This window comes from Melanostigma gelatinosum (assembly GCF_949748355.1).
Source record: "Melanostigma gelatinosum genome assembly, chromosome: 10".
NCBI lineage: Eukaryota > Metazoa > Chordata > Actinopteri > Perciformes > Zoarcidae > Melanostigma > Melanostigma gelatinosum.
Genome location: NC_136643.1, coordinates 4,012,560 through 4,029,802, shown reverse-complemented (window position 1 = coordinate 4,029,802; position 17,243 = coordinate 4,012,560). Strand labels below are relative to the sequence as shown.

The following is a 17,243-nucleotide window of genomic DNA, read 5'->3' as shown; positions in this document are numbered from 1 at the left end:
TAATGAAGAGCAAAGGAAACTGATCAGGTGAGCCATGAAATATGATCGGGAACTCATTTTTCCGATTATTCCTACACCACATAAATGCAGCACAAATGACTGATACATTTTTGTAACATTGTATTGAGCTTACACAGCCTACTTACATACATGTGGGATGCTGAATCAATGCATCACAATGAATATTGTAAAAACAAGGTGAATGTAAATGATGCAGTTGGGACACAGCTACAGTTTCTCATGAATTGCGTTTTTCCTTTAGCTACACCTAACAAGGCCCATGCAGTTCGCAATGTGTGTGTGTGTCTGTGTGAGGATGTTTGTAATAAAAAAAATCAACTCATAAGCAATGCTTTTTTTATTGTTGCAAGACAAGTCACTTTAATGTGACAACGACTTTCTAAATAGCTTAAATGTAAGAAAGGGCCCCAAAGAGGTGGAGGGAGAAATGTAGGAAAAGGTAAGGAGAAAATCCCTCTCCAGATTTGTGACATCATCCTCTCTTCACATCCAGACCAAACAGGGCTATGTGTCTGGTTTTCATTTACTTCACCGCCCCGCACTCTCTTCTCCCTCCTCTTTTCTTTTTTCCCCTCTCTTTAAAGAAAGTGGGAGGAGGAAGAGAGAGGTGGCAGATCTCCTGAAGTTTAGAAGTTTGTCCCATCCCAGCCTTGAATTGTGCACCACATCTCCTCTGGTTCAAGACCGGGAGGGTGTCCGTCTCTTTCAGTCTCAACCATTTCCTTCCTTCAATCAGGACCGCTGTTTCTGCACATCTCCTATCGGTGGCCTTATCACAGCTTTGCTCAGCCGCCTTCCTCTGGGAGGAGCTGAAAAAAGCCAGCAGGGGGAATTTGTCAGGAGGATAATGCCCAAAAGTCACGCTTGCAGGCATTTTACATAACTGATAAAATACCGTTTTTTTTCTTCGAAAACAAATAGAGTGGAGTACGACTACTTCAGCTCAGGGTAAGTTTTAAATCTGCTTTGTTCTTAAGGTGATTGATGTTGCAGAAAAAAAGGTTTCTGCTTTTTACACATGCATGCTTCCTTTTTGATTTCTGTAAGGATTGACCTTGAATGCACTGTATGTTGATTATAAAGAGTGCATTGACCGAAGCACAGTTTAAAGTCACAACTTGTAAGTGTACGATGGGTGTCATAATCACAGGGTTGCACAGAGTTTTTGGCTCACAGGTCATAAATATCAGACAGCATGTGTTTAGCAGCATGGCTGAACCTGTACTTAAGTGGTGAGAGTGCTTGAAGGGCAAGAGGTGAGCCACAGTTAGGGTGGAAGAGAGGACCTCAGCCATGTTGTGTGTGAGTGTGGAGGGACGTGTAAGCTCTCTTTTTCTCATGGAAAACCTTACAATTCCATTTGACATTCCTGCATTGTGCAAAGTTTGATTTACTGCACAGGTGTCGAATAATTGTGGTGGGATAAAAAAAGAATGTTGGCATGCTATGTCTTAAGTCCAATGCTGTGATCCCAGATCAGTGTTAGCCTTGTGAACCTGTTAGGAGTCGCGTTGCAATGAATCATTTCAACATCAATCTGTGATGTTCTTTCTGTGGTAGAATGCCTATTTTATGTAATGACTGCATCACATAATGCAACAGATTATCTAAGTCCCCTATCAAAACCTGCTAGATGCTGTATGTTAAGTCAAGAGATCAAAAAGTGTCATTGATCACCTGTCGATAGCTCATTTCTGTGCACTTTGTTAGTATTCCGGATTGATCTGTTAGTCATTAAGTTAAATCTAAATGGTAATTATACAGTTGCATCTCCACACCCACATGCATGCTCTAAAGAGGAGCAGTTGGATGTTTCCACTGCAGCAGTAGCCCAAAACCACACCCTCGCTGAAACGAGCGCAGGAGTGGAAAAGTGTGAAGAGAGCGTTTTCCACACTACTGGCCAGAAGAACCAAGAGACCCAAGAGGGCTTTTTTCCTCCATTGGACAAAAGAGGTGGGGTGGGTATTGGATGATGGTGGGCTGCAGTTTACTGAACCAGGTGTGAGTCATCAATCTCCCACTTCTCCCTCAACACTGTCCAAGTCGGGATTGAGGAATGTCTTCATTGCAATGTTTCATTTTGTTCACGTGGGATTTGATGTGCAAATTAAGTTATTCTATCCTTCCACGTCTCAACATCATCAAATTAGATTGGAAATAACTCTCATGAGCTACCACTTTCATGTCGTTTTATGTTTGCACTTAACCCCGTTGCTATAATACGGAGAGGAATAACTTCAAAAAGCGATATGAAACTTTTGGTGTGCGTTTCAGATCTCACTTCATGTGTTTGAAATATTTTACACGTAATTTACTGCCAGCCTTACGACAATGAACAGCTCCCACTGGAAGCTAGTGTTGAAACTGTTGTTGGCAGAGCTGCATCAGGAGGATTCTCAACAAAGGACTTTTGGATATACAGTATAAATCAGCATTCGAGTGGTTTATGACTACTGCACTCCCTCCAGCTTTTGGTCTTCTTACCATGATGCAGCTCAGATGTCTGGAAGGCTGGAGCATTTTTCAGAAAGGTCCAGTCTCAAGTTAGATCTACCGCTCCAAGGGATCAACTAAACTGCTGTGCATCGGTTAGAGGGAGCACCAAGCTCTGTGGGTGACGATGAGCTAAAAGGTGAATTCAGTCTGTGCTTCAAGCTATCTCCGTGTGCTTCTCTCCTGAACACATCTGCTCGGTGTCAGACGCCCTAATACACACCAGCTGTGTGGAACTTCCCTTCCTGCCCCCCCCCCCCAAATTTAACTATCATTGATCCTCCTCTCATCTGTGCCACACATGTCACGTTGCATCTTTCCAGCATGCGGGCCCACACCGCCCTCGCGATTGATTCATAGAGGCTAACCAGCGCTAAGTCACACACTCTGTATGTGCGAGGGATATTTTCTCCCATGATGCCAGTGAGCGGCAGTGTAGAGTTGTCTCAAATTCAGCAGCTGCATTACAGTGAAGAAGTGACTCACGACCCTCGTGACTTCACTTATTTTACCTGTAGCTTCAAGTTTGTCAACGATGTGCAAGGAGATGTCGTCCGTAGAAAAGAAAACAGAGTTGCTTTGTGCTAATTGGCATCAAGAACTGTTGTTGACAGTATAATTGATATGTACACGGTTTCAGTCTGTAATCAAGTGTTCAAGGAGCTGCTACAGTTGAGCCAGTTTGATGACATGAACATTTAAGCCCAGAGCACATTACAGTGTCTAATGAGATGCACATCATCATCTTATAATTGATGACACAATAGGGAGATAATAAGCAGCAAATGGGAGAAATCATATTTGACATCTTTAATCACATGCAACTTTTTCGGTGTCGGAAAATATTTATCATGGGAAATGTAACAGTCCCCCATTGACGGTATTGTCAAAACATGTAATGCATTAGACACGTCACACTCGCTCCAATATTAGTGGAGAGCATTGCCTTTAATCCTCATTCTACCAACATAACTAAATAAAACCAGGGAATACCCACTCACTGGGATCCAAAGTATAAACTACTGTAAGAAACAAAAAACAAAAAGGCTGACTTTTTTCTTCTCAAAACATAATTATGCATAGTTATGCATTTAATGTCATCTGAAGAAAAACAAACAAACTGATTAATTTGCATATTGTGTAAAACAAAAATGTATAAAATAAGATAGGTTGGCTCGTTGAACTTGTTAGCAAACAATTTTACACATTCAGAGCTGCATCATATTCACTCTTGTCTTGGCTCCTCCTGAGAGAATGATCTGTCTCTGTAGCTGCTGAATGCTTTGTCAATCTGCTCACAGCTCAGTTTTTAGCGCTATTTTGGTCAAACCTGTTGAGTTGAAAATGCATTTTGAAAGTTGAGTGTGAAGCCAAAAGCATTTCGATGTTCTTGTCTTTTGCTCAGTGTCTTCGAGGGAACTCCTATTAAAAGTCTGTATTTAAAGTACTTCAACCAGTGTGAGAATGTACCAATCGCAGCAACCCTTTGTGTGCACAGGGACCGTTATTTGTGTGGGGGGACCATGTCCTATCCTAGGAGGTCCGCTTGGTGTAGCTGGTGTAACATACAACTATTTACACTGATATCTGTCACCGGTGCTGATGGAATTTTTGTGCCATGCTGCATTCTGAGCTTGTGAGTGTGTTTATGCATGTGCATGTTGATGTGTGCGTGTGTGGTCTTTGCTGTAAATGAGTGTGTGAGGTCCAGATGCAATCGCACTTCAGAATGCCCACAGGCACATTGCTGTATCTATCGCGCTCTGCAAATGCACACTGACACTGTTAACGATAAATAATACCGCCGAGCAGGATATTCTGTTATATACGGCATAAGCGGCAGCATGTTCTGCTTTCTGCTTTACATAAACTGCTCCCTACTCTGCTCTCCATTAGCCCTGCCACTTCATGGGGGATACTGGATTACACATGAAGATTAATTGAAGCCTCAGCATATACCAGAGGCTCACACAAGAGGAGAAAAACACAAAAACATGCTAACAGATCATAACTCCCCATCTTCTCATGTTTAGACCGTCACGGTGTCAGCCATATATGGCCGTCTCTGCTTTGCTTACAGGCCCAGGCGTGCAACATGATAGATGTTGGCTACACTGCATATCTTCAGCTTCTGAAAGCGCCTGTGTGTAATATTTGTAAATGTCCACCTTTGGCGACCCCTAGTGTTCGTAGCAAAACAAAAGACACTATTAGAGTTCAATGCATGCTGATATGTCTCAAACTCAGTTTCACTGTGGGACACTGACATTAAATGGGATGAAAGTAACACAAAGACTACTCATTAGTAGACAGGGGGTTTAAGTTGGCAGGGATGGCCGTTTTGAAGCTGTGATCCGCAGTTTATACAGTATGTGGTGCATGCAGTGTGTGAGTGAGTGAGAGTAAAAGTGACTCAAGTTTTTCCGTAAGAAGAAGAGCTTACCAATTGAGTTATTGAGTTCCCTATAATGTTTAAGTGAACTAATTCAGAGCCATAATATATTTTTAAAAACAGTCTTTCTTAATTTTCGCTCTAATGTAATTCCACACGCTGCCATTATTTTGGCTGCTGGTATCAGAGGAAGCAGGACTCCACTGTGCTGCTGTGTTGTCCTCTGTGGCGGCGAGGGGAAGCCATAGTGTTGACACATTGGCCAGGCCTGGCAAACTCTGCAGTGGCTTTAGAGCAGGGGTCTCAAACTCCCGGCCCGTGGGCCGAATCCGGCCCGCTACGTCATTTTCCGCCAGCAAAAAAAAAAAAAAGTTTAAATATTTTTTAATTTTATATTATGAGATAGAAAGTCGAAGTTATGAGATAGAAAGTCATAACTATGATAGAAAGTCATAATTCTAGATAGAAAGTCAACCCCTGCTTTAGAGAGACCTGAAATCACAGCAGCATGAGTGGAAAAACATCTGTTGCAGTGCCCAGGAGGGCTTTTAGATTTCCTTGAAATAAAGGAACTTGATGTGTCCCCCTTCTGGATAGTGACGGCGTTGGGGGGCTGCAGGGAGACATTTTTCTCACTCAAGTGTGAATCCTGTTCAAAGGAGTGAGAAAAACTCACTCTACTTGAAACATATTGTCCAAGTGCTTTACATGATTGTTTTATAATGCAAAGATTATCACAGAAAATGTTTATGTGCAATCCTCATAATTTTGTTGGGCAATATAAAAGGACCCCACCCGGAAATATATGACACTACCGATCTCTTAACAGCTCTGAGCTTTCAGACCTTAATGTAAACAGTGAGAAAGACAGGAGGGGGAGGGGGGGGGGGGGGGGGGGAACACACACCCTTGCTGTGAAAGCGTATCTTACTTCCAAATACCCCTCTTTGTTTTGTGAGTTGGAACAATCAGTCCTTGCCAAATAGAGTTCATTGGTTCAGCACATTGGCTGGTAATTCTTTTGATCATTACCACTCTCACTGCTACAGGTCTGTGTACTGCATCTCCCGCACTTACAAACCAAAAGGTTAGGAATGTCTGTACTGCTGATTCAATCATTTTGTTGTATTCAAACAACAACAAAAAAAAGAAATGCAATGTTGTTTGTTATATTTGGAGACGCATTGCAGCAAAAAGTAGGGATTGCAACAACGTTTCAAATCCCTCTCCCAAACGTTTTCATCAAACCATTCAAAACACTGAAAGCTGTAGTTTGTACTGAAGCGTGTTTGGCATGTATTGGCATGTTCGTGGGCTGCTGGCTTATATTCATATGATATTTGCTTCTGCTTTCACAGGTGTCCCCTTGGCTGTTTTGGTGAGAGAAGATGAGGAGGCATCGGTTGTTACCGCTGTGTGCCCTCCTGGGCGTCCTGTTTGCAGGACTCCTCCCTAACCTTGAGGCTCAGGAAGGTAAGTCGAACTTAGTTCATCTCAGCCGCGGTCAGCAGGGTGTGCTAATTATGCAGATCGTTCTGCTTGCAGAGTTATGTTCTTTTCCAGTTTTCAGCAATGCACAGTGTGATATAGTCTACAGGTGCACCTTTTCATATATTGCAAAGAAAAGTAGGATTTATAAAAGTGTGTATGACATCCTAAGAAAAACAAAACATATTCATGGAGCGATATTTCACTTCTTGTGAGAATTGTTGGTAAACTGGCTATTTTTCAATTATAAATTGTTGTTATTATTTCTTTGAATCTGAATCAGAAAATGTGCACAATAGTGGACAAAAAAAAATGGAATAGAGGCCTCAGGAGTAGAGTACCAAGTCCAATCAGATGCTTTCAATAAAGCAAGCTGAATGATGCTGTCAAACTTAGAATCACCACAACATTTTAGTTGCATTTTAGTCAGTGTTAAGCACCAATACAATATTTTGGTATTAAACATCAAGCATCTCTTCCCTGGTCTTCACTTTTGTCCTCCAAACACTCTCAAAGATTGTGCACAAGGGTTGGAAGCTGATATCTACTTTCTAGTGGATTCATCTTGGAGTATGGGCGAGGAGAACTTTGAACATGTCAGACAATTTCTGTACAGCTTGATACAATCACTTCACCAGGCTGGAGGGGACAGGTTTAAATTTGCCCTCGTGCAGTACAGTAATAAGCCTCGAACTGAGTTCCAGCTCAACAGCTACCCAACAACACAGGGAGTCCTGGCACACATCAAGGCTATGCCGTACCGTGGCGGAGGCACCCGGACTGGCCTGGGCCTGGATTTCCTGATTGGTACACACTTGACCACTGCTTCGGGCAGCCGCGCTGTTGAAGGTGTGGCCCAGGCGGTGGTGGTGCTAACGGATGGGCGCTCCCAGGATGACGTGGCCGAGCCGGCTCAGGTGCTGTGGCTGGCAGGCGTGGAGGTGTTTGCGGTCGGAGTTCAGGATGCGGTTGACTCGGAGCTCAGGGAGATGGCTAGCAAGCCCCATGACATTCATGTATTCAGTGTAGACTCTTTCCTGACTTTGAGGGATATAATCCAAGATTTAGTAGTGGGGCTTTGTGACGCAGTGACCCGGTCAGGGGGTGGTCCTGTGGCAAACGAGGCCCCCGTGGCTGGAGGAGGGACAGGTAATGAAATGGGACCAGTGTCACTACCATTACTAATGTCTACATGTGCAGTCAAAGCTGCTGCCTTTGTGGCTGTGACTGGATTTGATCATTAACACAATCAAGTATTTTTCTTAACCACAATAACCTTTCACTGTCCACCTGCAAAATTAACATCACTTGTTTTGTCTTACCCCACTTAATACTCCCATAACGCTTTTAAAATCACAGCAAGATCTGCATGTAATAGACATCCCTACAGCATCTTAGATTGGGTGCAAAGCCAGAAGAACAACAATGAGTATGGATGGAGGGAAAGCTATTGAAGTGATGAGAACATTCTGTCCCAGGCGCATTTACAATTGGTAGGAATTTGAGTTCTGTGTTTGCAAACAGCAATAACCTCAGTAATCATTTAACACACCATTTTGTTTGTGATGACACAATACAGACTGCAACATAATAACATTGTAAAATCCAAATGTTGACAAACATTTGTTCAGAAAATCCTTGGAGAAGAAAAAGGACTTGAGGAAACCGTACCCTTTAAAACAACACATCTCAAAATCAATCAATGAGCTTTTAACAATAGCTAACCATGCACCACTGCTTTCGTGTCTTGCATTTGTTTTTGTCAGTCACAATGTCTATCTGTGTTAAATATGTGCAATATTCTGTATTTGAAACAGAGATGAACCTGCTTGGACTCATCCTTGACCTGCAGCAGTACTTTGAGAATATTTTTACATGTTGATGTACAGAAATTATATATAATAAGTTAAAACAAGTTACTGGAAGTGACTGGAAAGAGAGAACACATTCCTATGAAACTACATACATAAAATGTCAAATATCCAAAGACAACATTACCTTTGCCAGCATACAATATTCAAATTGAAATGAATTGTAAACATCACAAATATACAAATTTGTACTCATTTTACATTGAATCACATGTAAAACATTCTCAAGTACTGTACGCTTGTAGGCCCCAAGGATATGCCACAGGGTCATGACTGGTCACTTTATCTGAGGTCCGTAACAAGAGTCTGCATGGGATGGCTGAACCAATAGAGCTTATACAAGGGACACATGAGACTACTTTAACAAAGATAAAACAGCTTAATGTTTTTGTTAAGCATTGTTTTTCTTTTTGACTTGCAGTTGTAATAATAGTGTGGTCTCATGATGGAGTACCCTTGGTTTTAAATTAATTTTATTCTGACAATTCCTAATATTACCTGACCACTTGTGGTTGCTTTTAATTATATTGATTATAACAATTAAACAATTAGTTTATTACATTTTAAATATTTAAAATTTGTTTCTACAAAATATGTTCACGTTTCAGATCAGGTCACTCAGCCACATAAAAAAAGATTATATTTCCCAGAATTTTCTGTAAAAATCTAAATGATGCCAAATTGTTTTTCTAAACCGTCCCTGATGTTTGAAAACAATAGTTTGCGTGGAATTTAGAATTTTCTGGCCTAAATACGCTGTTATTGTTGACCATACAATATGGGGAGAATCAACGACATGAATCTTATATAAATAATTAGTATTAATACTGACTATTATCATTCATATTGACAATCACCCTTATGTTTCCTTATGTTATGTTACTAGGAGCGAAATCACACTAAATATTACAACAATCTTGACTAAAGAGTGCTAAGCTACATTTATGGAAAAAAGAATGAACAAATTACATGACTTTTATGAAATCTCCTTGGTTCAGCCTACATGCAGCATGATGTGTTTTGTAATGTTTGATTCATTTGTTCACTTTCAATGTAACTTGACACATGCAGTGATATGCAAGCACAAGTTCTTTGAGTGGACTCTTTGTTTCTATCTCACCATGTTAACGCTTTCACAAGTTCCATTTTGTTTTGTTTTCTCTCTTTCTCCTTAAAGCACAAGAATCAGCTGACCTAGTACTCTTAATTGATGGATCACAGAACGTTGGAGCAGCAAACTTCCCCTTTGTGCGCGATTTGGCTTTGAGAATCATTGAGCGCCTTGATGTGGGCAGGGACACTGTTCGGGTGGCCTTGGCTCTGTACAACGGCAACCCGCAGATAAAGTTCTATCTAAATAGCTATGACAGCAAGTCATCAGTCCTGGAAGCGGTGAAGGGCCTTGCCTACTCAGGGGGTGACGAGTCTAACCTGGGGCTCGCCTTGGAGGAAGTGGCCGAGAGCCTGTTGAGCCAAACAGCTGGGGGCAGGGCAGACGAGGGTGTGCCCCAGATGTTGGTGGTTGTCAGTGCTGGGCCATCCACTGATGATACTGGTGCCGGTGACCGGGCCCTTAAGAGGGCCAGTGTTATCACATTCGGCATTACGATTGGTGACACTGCCACTGCTGATCTGGAAGCAGTTGCTACAGATAAAAGTTTTGTCCTGTCGACCCCTGATTTCAGAGCAGTGGCGAGCATGGGTGACCAGCTGCTCCCATACATTAACGGGGTGGTCCAGCGCACCATTATAGTTCATAATGAGTTCACAGAAGGTATGTAACTTCTCTGTACAAGTTGGCAAGGCATTGTGGGAAATCAAAAGCTCTAAAGAGCTCATATTGAATGTAGTGTGCAAGGTAAGATATGCTAAACTTGAAATTGCTATATTCTCAGCCATATTAAGGACTTTTAACAGATGTGGTAATGATACATAAAAAGTGAGAAATATGAATTATTGTAAGTGTTTTGACACATACAATACAATACAACATATAAATCCACAAAGTGAAAACCATTAATCCGTTGCAAAGAGACCCAAGTCAATGTTCTGAAAAGCGGCATAGAATTTTAGAATGGGTTTTGCTCATATCATATCACACATGCCCTTGATAGAGCTTCCATTGCTTTGTAGTTAAACATTCTTCCATTCATGTAAATAATGCAAAATGCATGCGCTTTACTTTGAATACTGTTTTTATTGTAGTCAAACTTTGAGAAAAAGAAAGTTCCAACAAATATAGCAATACTCAGAAGTACGTGGCCCACCTATATTAGCAATGATGGCATTCAATTATATTTTACAAACTGTTTGAAAGATCACTACGTACAAATCAGCTATCAGCAATAGAAACGGCAGTTCATAAAGAGCCAAAGTCACTTACAGGCTATGTATTTCCATTTCACATTTTGTTGATGAATCATTAATGTTATTGAGCATTGTCATTGATATTCTCAGCTTAATCTATACCATATATATTGTCCATATGCAGCTGTCAATACCAATTTTAAAAAGTCCCAATATTAGTTAAAACTTATATCTAATCATAGAATATAATTGGTGGGCTTTGGCACCCTTTGGTACTTCCAGATGTATCATCATAACATCACTTAAATTTAGCTTTTATTCGCATATTAATGCTTTTGTTTTTACTTTTCAGTTGTGGCTGTGGGACAACGAGACATCATCTTCCTAATTGACAGTACAATGGGTCTAGTGATCAGCAACTCTGTGCGCGACTTCATCAAGCGGTTTGTCGACATCATGCCAATTGGCCCAGACCAAGTGCAAGTGGGTGTGGCCCAGTTCAGCCATTACCCTCGACTTGAGATGGATCTCAACTCCTATGGATCCAGGGAGGAATTAACTGCTGCTCTGGGCTCTATCAAACCAAGGCCTGGCCAGACAGTCAACATTGGAGCAGCCTTGAACTTTGTGCGGACGCATATGCTGCGGTCTGAGAAGGGAAGTCGTATTCAACAGGGGGTACCCCAGCTTTTACTGTTGATGACCAGCAAAAAGTCCAGTGACAGTGTGGAGGCACCTGCTATGGCTCTGCAGCGACTGGGTGTATTGACTCTAGCTGCAGGATCCAAAACGGCTGATGAGGAGGAGCTGCGAAAGATTGCCTTTGCGGACAGCGTTGCATTCCATATGAGGGACTTCCGCTCACTGACTCGCAACCCAAAGGCAATCGTTGATGCTCTCTCCACTTTAGCTGGGGTGGTGGTGACCGAGGTACCCACTGAGACAGGTAATGCTTTGTCTTCTATGTACATTCAATTCATTGTAATAATGTTTATAATAATAATTTAATGAATGAAATAACGAAAGTGACATATTAAGGAAAACCTTGAATAAATAAATGGAAAAACAACTAATGGAGATGCTTCCGAACAAGTGTGCTGCATGATAAAATGAATCCATTAAATCCTACATGCTCTTTGTTGTGTGACATACCCAACTGAACCCATGGAAACGTTTGGACCGATATGTTGTACAGCGCTTTCTAACACTATCAGCAAACCACCAGAAAAGGAAGTCTTTTGGAATAATTGTGTCCCATGAAACATGAGACAATAAATATAATCAAGAAAGTCCAGTTTAAGTACTAGATCTGGTCGTTTTGAAAGCTTGGTTTTGTAGGTGCCAAAACACTGCATACAGAATACGAGTAATGCTGCGTTCACACCGGTCGCGTTGATTTTTTGACGCGCGTCGAGATTACATACAAAGTCTATGCACAGACGCGATGAGACTGGCGCGCCGTGATTTTGCGATGGCGCGGCGCGTTGGACGCGTTATTGCAGTGCGGTGGACGCGTTGGACGCCGCAAAATCGCCAATGCGCGAGTTGAAATTTTTCAACTTCAGCGACATAATCGCGTGACGCTGTGGCGCGATAGCCTATCAGCGTTGAGTTGCTCCCTCTGTCATCACTGGCTTCCTGCCGTTGTTGAATCAGGAAATAAATCCTGTAGCCGTCTGTGTTCACCCAGAGCTCTACGATACCTCATATCAACAGAGACCGGACCAAACTGTGTATACATGTGTGTGTGTGTAAACCATACGGTACAAACAATAGACGCTGCCGTATTTACGTCTACGTGACGTTATTGAGTGCTGGTGGAGCTGCTACGATGTTAGCATAGCCTAGCACCGATCCATCAGAGCTCCATTGAGAAGACAAGTAGCCTACAAATCGGTATCATTACGTAGTTATTTCGGAGTCCCTTTTTGTTGGTTTATTGCCGTTGAATCACAGCCAAATCAGTTTATTTTGTGTTCCTACAGCTGTAGTAAACAGCGACCGGTGGCTTGCTAGACAGTGAATACAGCTCGATACAATCCACGGAGCTCCTCTGAACAATATTATGAACCAGACATGACGGCGTTTGACATTCCGATGTTTGAGGGACTTCCACAACACGTACAAAGCAGCAATTGTCCTTATTCCTTTCACGGTTGACAGCGGAAAGAAATGGCGGCCAGGTGAACGGCTTCCAGGACGATAAACCACGCCCCCTCTCCGGCGCTACGAGATTTTGCGGCGTTTGGTGTGAACACGACCGGCGGCGCGTTGGACGTGATTGTGCAGTGCGTTGGACGCTTTTTTGCAGTGCATCAAAAAATCAACGCGACCGGTGTGAACGCAGCATTAGAGACAGTATTGCAAGTTTTGAAAGTTATGACAGAGGCAATATATTTTAACTGAGCATGAGGTTAACTGTAGAATTGGACAGCACGACTTTGGTCACATGACCTCTTCCCCAACTTTTAGCCTGCAGTAGCGGGTACTTGTCTGCAAGTGCTCAAAACAAAGAATCAACTTCGCAGCCTATACAGATAACAAATTCCATCATTTGACCTTTCAACTTGTGTCTAATAAAGTGAGTCTTTCAGAGCCTGAAAGTATATGTATGTGGTATGACACAGTATAATTTGTAAAATTGGTTTTCTTTTTGTGCTTTTCCCTAGTGGTGGAGATAACTACAGTGCAGACTCAAAAAGTGGTCCGAGACATTGTCTTCCTTGTGGATGGCTCAAACTACATTGGCAGCAGTAACTTGCCCTATGTGCGAGACTTCATGATCAACGTGGTCAACCAGCTGGATGTACGTCCTGAAAGGGTTCAGATTGGTCTCCTGCAGTTTGCTGATCGTCAAAAAATTGAATTTTACCTAAACAGCTACAGCAGCAGGCAAGATGTTGTGAACAAAATCTCTCAACTCAGGCTGACTGGAGGCTCAGTTTTGAATACAGGAGCTGCATTGGACTATGCCCTTGTCAACATGTTCAAGGTATCAACTGGCTCACGCAGGAGGCTGGGAGTTCAGCAAGTGTTAGTTCTGATTACAGGTGGTCCAGCCCAGGACCAAGTTAAAGCGGTAGCCGATAAATTGGCTCTGTCTGGAGTTTTGACTTTCACCGTCACTTCTGGACAAGCAGATGAAGCCCTGATGAAAACAGTTGCCTTTGTTCCAGATTTGGCTTACCATGAAACGAGCTTCTCTAATTTGCCAGCTATGGCAGAACTAATCATGCCAAAGTTGATAACAGTAGTTGGCGATATAGATTTGTCAACAATAGAGGCAACTGGTGAGTTTTGCATTTTTCTGTTTCTATCAATGAAATAAATGTGATGTAAATAATGGTATCCCTAAAACTAAAATTGTTGTTGTTTTCCCTCAGTTGGGGATGTTGCCTTTCTCATTGATGGCACAGAAAGTGTTCGAGCAGATTTTGCCTTCATCCGGGATTTTATCACGAAAGTCATTGAACCACTTGACATTGGGACTGACAGGGTGCAAGTTTCAGTGGTTCAACACAGCGAGAGGCCAACTCCAACTTTCTACCTTAACACTTATCAAACCAAAGATGACGTAATAAGAGCAGTCAACGGAATGACACTGGCTGGTGGACATAGCCTAAACACAGGAGATGCTCTAACATTCATGAAGGACACCATCTTCTCCGAAAGGCATGGTAGCCGGTTTGCGCGAAATGTCCCTCAGTTTCTAATCGTTTTGTCTGGAAGCAGGTCCATGGATAACGTGAAGGATTCTGCTAGTGCGCTGAAAACACAGGGAGTCGTACCATTTGGTGTTGGTGTTAAGGATGCAGACCCAAAGCAGATTGAGGCCATTTCACACAACCCTTCCTTTGCCTTTAATGTGAGGGAATTCAGTGAGCTTAGCAGCATACCACAAAAGCTCAATAACTATGTGGGACTTCCAAAGGAAGAGCTGACCCAAGTTCTACAACAAGGTAAGCTACATCTCTTTTCTTATTGCTGTTAAACTTGCTATATGAAAAAAACATGTTTTTGTTTCTCAGAATAACTGACTCTTATTTGTTGTGTCTTAGCACAAAGCAATGCTGCAAAAAGAGATATTGTGTTCCTACTGGATGGCTCTGATAACACAAGAAATGGATTCCCAGAGTTAAAACGATTTGTTCAGAGCATAGTTGAGAGCCTCTCTGTCAGTAAGAGCCAAGACAGAGTGTCTGTGGTTCAGTTTGCTGATAATCCTGAGATCAACTTTTATCTGAATGCTCACAAGACAAAGAATGACACTATAAATGCCATAGATAATTTACGGCACAAGGGTGGGAGCCACCATAATATCGGGAGAGCTCTCCAGTTTGTGAGACACAGTGTCTTCACTTCCTCAACGGGCAGTAGAAGACTAGAAGGTGTGCCCCAGATTTTAATTCTCATCAGTAGTAAACCATCCACCGATAATGTGAGAAGCCCAGCCGTTGCTCTTACAGAGCATGGAATTGTGTCAGTGGCGATTGGAGTGGGAGAAGCCAATTCAAAGCAGTTGGAAATGATTGCCTACAAACCTGGTTTCACATACAAGGTCACTGATTTCTCCAAGTTGCCCTCAATCCAATCGCAACTTGTTGTTACACTGAACATAAACAAAGAAACAGGGGAAACCATGACTGGAATCTCTGATTTAGTAGGTAAGAATTCCACATTTATATATGCTTAAAATTGCAGTAAAGTATTAATTTCTGTCTTCTGAATAACATTCTTTCATGTCTCTATAAAATTCTTTCACTCAAGAATATTTAACATAAGGTTTTTAGTCTAATGATTAACGATAATACAATGTTTTGGCCCATTCCTGTTGCACATACATTTATGATGACCCTTGCTCCAATATGTGTTCTGTTTAAAAAAGCAACTGTTCTGTAACCCTTAAGCTTTTAAGAAGCTATCCCTCTTTTATACGTCTTTCAAATCATCCACATCAATGTTACTTTGGAGTCAACAAATTCTTTCATCCATCTTTCTGATAAAAATATGGTTCTTTAGCAGTTCTGCTTGAAATAACCCTTTCAGAGAATAGGCTTATCTTTCTTTCCATACCGAGTTTATTTCTACACTTCTAACTTGCTCATGCTGATAATACGCATCGGTGTAGAAAAGTCTTGAACACTTTTTCTGTCTATTCATGTATCACCTTGTTGCCACAGCAAGTAAAAAGAGGGACATAGTGTTTCTGCTTGATGGTTCGGATGACTCCAGAAATGGACTACCAGCTATACGTGAGTTCATCAGAAGAATGGCGGAAGAGCTTGACATTGGCGAAGATAAGGTTCGAGTGGCCGTAGTACAGTATAGTGATGACGCCACAGTATACTTCAACCTAAAAACTCACAGATCCAAAAAGGCTATCATCTATGCTGTAAGAAATCTGCGCCATAAAGGAGGAAGACCTCGGAACACTGGAGCTGCACTCCAGCTTGTACGAGACCGTATTTTCACGGCTTCATCTGGGAGTAGACGCTTGGAGGGAGTCCCTCAGATTCTGTTTGTACTGACTGGTGGCCTATCCAATGACAATGTTTCAGGGCCGGCATTAGCCCTAAAACACATTGGTATTCTGTCTTTCGCCGTTGGAATGAAAAATGCTACACAGGAGGAGCTTGAAAAAATTGCTGTCTCCCCAAGATTTCTTTTCAACTTTCCTGTCTTTGGTGAACTTTTGTCCATTCAGACAGAGACAGCTGCATTTCTCCAGGCTAAAATACAAATTGAGCCTCCCACTGTTGTAGGTAAGAAGTACAGATTAGTATTTGAGAATCAAACTGACTCCCCGCTTATAGTTTAATAAATTTGGTCTTTCATAGTTTGAATTGCAATGAAACACCTTCTGAAGAATATCAGTCGAACAGTTTCATGTTTCTCAAACTGTCTCATTGGCTCACATTCTTTTCCTTCTTGTACCCTGGAGAGTCTTGTCTTGACAGCCTTGCATCAGCATATGCCCTTTCTTTCTGTTCCTAAGCTCTTCCTTGAGCCAATGATAATCGCATCATTGACCAAATATACAGAGTTGAAGAATATTGAAATATGTTTTTCAGCTATCTCCATCTTTCATTTTTGAAAGAAGACTATGCTCCTTATCTTGCAGTTATTTCTAAGTTTCTTAATATAGACTGTTTTCTGAAATGTTCTTGCATCTAACACCTTGGTTATCGCAGTAATTATTTCAAATTCCGATTACCAGCTCTTATGGCTTTACCACCCATCTATTGTGTAATGATTGCACCTAGCTTATGTACTATATCTGTGATTCTTAAAAAAGGTTTTTCTATTATTTTCTAGTTGAATTAGAGTCCCCTCAAAGAGACATAGTGTTTCTATTGGATGGGTCTGATGACACACGGAGTGGCTTCCAAGCAATGAAACATTTTGTTCAAAGAGTGGTAGAAAGCCTCAGTGTTGGTGAGAACAAAGACCGTGTCTCTGTGGTCCAGTATAGCAGAGATCAACAGACACATTTCAGTTTGAACACCTACAAAGAAAAACAAAATGTTCTAGCTGCTGTCCAGCAGTTGAACCATAAAGGAGGCAGTCCCCTCAACACTGGGGCAGCTCTTGACTATGTGAGGAAAAATGCTTTCACTGAAAACTCTGGGAGTCGGCATCAAGACGGTGTCCCTCAGATATTGATTCTG

At 41.8% G+C, this 17,243-nt stretch overlaps 1 protein-coding gene across 1 annotated transcript in view; it reads left to right on the top strand.

Moving 5' to 3' along the window:
- Nucleotides 1–704: 704 nt before the first annotated feature.
- The window catches only part of LOC306783651 (collagen alpha-3(VI) chain-like), an 84,240-nt gene continuing 67,701 nt past the window's right edge, over nt 705–17,243 (top strand). The window contains exons 1-6 of the mRNA XM_079277371.1: nt 705–969; nt 6,268–6,382; nt 9,446–10,042; nt 10,928–11,521; nt 13,245–13,865; nt 13,959–14,534. Of these exons, the coding sequence (XP_079133497.1) occupies nt 6,298–6,382; nt 9,446–10,042; nt 10,928–11,521; nt 13,245–13,865; nt 13,959–14,534 (2,473 nt within the window). The 5' untranslated portion in view covers nt 705–969; nt 6,268–6,297. The remainder of the gene's footprint in view (nt 970–6,267; nt 6,383–9,445; nt 10,043–10,927; nt 11,522–13,244; nt 13,866–13,958; nt 14,535–17,243) is intronic.